The sequence below is a fragment of the Atta colombica genome, unplaced genomic scaffold (assembly GCF_001594045.1).
Source record: "Atta colombica isolate Treedump-2 unplaced genomic scaffold, Acol1.0 scaffold228, whole genome shotgun sequence".
NCBI lineage: Eukaryota > Metazoa > Arthropoda > Insecta > Hymenoptera > Formicidae > Atta > Atta colombica.
In genome coordinates, this window is record NW_017259325.1 from 893,893 (window position 1) to 896,079 (window position 2,187).

Sequence of the window (2,187 nt, forward strand, 5' to 3'; positions counted from 1 at the left end):
TATATAAACGTTACAATACGTACTATTTTTTCATCGAAATTTTCAAATTTTTAAACTTTTTAGAAAGATTTTAATTAATCATTTAAAAATGACTATTAGTCAATGCCAATCAATGGCATTTGAAAAAAAAATAAAAATGCGTTTAATAATTAACATATTGAGTTAATCATTCTCTTCATTACTAGAGAAAAAGAAAGAGAGAGAGAGAGAGAGAGAGAGAGAGAGAGAGAGAGAGAGTGTGTGTGTGTGTGTGTGTGTGTGTGTGTGTGTGGTGTGTATGTGTGAGAAAGTATTCACGATAGTATTTCGGCTAAGCGGCAAGCCAGAGTCATGGCGGAATGTTTACGTGGACATGGAATGGTGTGTGATCAATATTGACAAATTCCTTCCTAATATATGTTTCAATTAATTCTTAGAATTATTGAAAATAGCAGCCCACAACTTTATAATCATAACTTTTTTTTATAGTTTTATTTGCGATCATTATTGATAGTGCACTAACATCATCTTATCAAGACATGTCAGGACAACAAAATGATATTAAAACCTTATCTACAGCATGTAACAATTTTATAATCCCGTTATACAAGGTATATAATCTACCACTATATTTTTATATTTTATATAAACTACATATACGAGAGTTTTCTAGTTTATAATTTGTCATTTCAGAGTTTAACAACCAACACTGACAGCAACGTTATAATTTCTCCTTTAAGCTTGCATATGATATTATCTTTACTTTCTAATGGTGCTGGAGGATCTACATTGAACGAACTAAAATCTGTTCTTCATTATGACAATATAGTTTCTGCAAATGATAAATTTAAAACTCTGATTTTCTTGTTGAAAGTAAGGTTAAGAAAATATAATATCTATAATTAATTTTCAGAGAATTTTCATGTATACATTTAAATATATTTTAGGGCATTGAAAACATTGAATTGCATATAGCAAATAAAATATATGTTCAAGATGGATTTGATTTAATGGCTGAATTTTTAGCAATATGCACAAATACATTCCAGTCTTCAATTTCAAGATTGAACTTCAAAAATAACGAGCTTGCTGTAAAAACTATTAATTCATGGGTTCAAGAAGCAACAAATAATAAGATATTTGATATAATTTCTTCTGGTATGTTACATGATAATTATAATAATTCAGTATAGATTAACACACTGTACAAAACATTTTTATTAATTAAATTATTTTGAACAGATGATATTGATGAAGATACAAGACTTATGTTAATAAATTCTATTTACTTTAAGAGTAAATGGTTACATAAGTTTGATGAAATGAATACAGTAAAGCGCAAATTTTATATTTCCAAAACAGAAACAAGTCTTGTTCCGATAATGTTTAAAACATCAAAGTATGCTTATGGCAAAATATCTATTTGGGATACGACATTTATTGAAATTCCATATTTAGTACGTAATTATCTGTAAAAAAGACTTATAAAAATGAAATTAATTTAAAGTACAAGTAAATTTTGCAGAATCAAGACATTGTAATGATAATATTATTGCCAGATAGAGAAATCGAATTGCAAGTTTTAGAAAATAATTTTAACTGGAAAACGTTGGCAGATGAATCTAGGTCTATTGGTGAGGTTGCACTATATCTACCTAAATTTAACTTTGAAATTACCATAGATTTGAAAGACACTTTACGTAAGGTAAGCAATATAAAATTAGTGAAATACATTTTAAACAGCTAGTATATGGAAATACATGCTCGTAGATTGGTTTAAATACAATCTTTGAGAATGATGCGGATTTTACACAGCTCTCAAACATTCCTCTGAAAGTAAGTCATGCATTACAAAAAATTTTCATCGAAATTAATGAAGAAGGTTCGGAAGCTGCTGCTGCGACAGGTAGTTTGTCTTTATGAATGATAAAAAATTAGATGAATTTTATAAGTATTAGAATAAGGAACTATTGTTACAGTTGTGGGAATGAGATTGAAAAGGATGGCAACTTTACCAATGGAGTTCATGGTGGATCGTCCGTTCATGTTTGCAATTGAACATAAACCAAGCGGAGTACCACTATTTCTTGGAAGTGTGAGGAAAATAGAGTTTTTCCAAGAAAAAGATGAATTATAAATTCTGTTATATTTTTATACGAATTTATCACATTATATATATATATATATATATATATACACATATATATG

The 2,187-nt window shown here is 28.0% G+C and overlaps 1 protein-coding gene across 1 annotated transcript; it reads left to right on the top strand.

Annotated features, from left to right (window-relative positions):
• Positions 1-299: 299 nt before the first annotated feature.
• Positions 300-2,116, top strand: LOC108688335 (antichymotrypsin-2-like). The gene is made up of 8 exons (XM_018194552.1): positions 300-360; positions 469-590; positions 673-852; positions 927-1,137; positions 1,222-1,436; positions 1,505-1,684; positions 1,750-1,885; positions 1,959-2,116. The coding sequence occupies exons 1-8, from the start codon at positions 339-341 to the stop codon at positions 2,114-2,116; spliced, it is 1,224 nt and encodes a 407-aa protein (XP_018050041.1). The 5' UTR covers positions 300-338.
• The last annotated feature ends 71 nt before the right edge of the window (positions 2,117-2,187 follow it).

Bases quoted from the DNA above. Each gene is read 5' to 3' on its own strand.
- LOC108688335 (XM_018194552.1), top strand. From the start codon at position 339: ATGTTTACGTGGACATGGAATG. The intron at 591-672 runs GTATATAATCTA...TTGTCATTTCAG, and splicing joins TTATAATCCCGTTATACAAG to AGTTTAACAACCAACACTGA. The intron at 1,685-1,749 runs GTAAGCAATATA...ACATGCTCGTAG, and splicing joins TGAAAGACACTTTACGTAAG to ATTGGTTTAAATACAATCTT.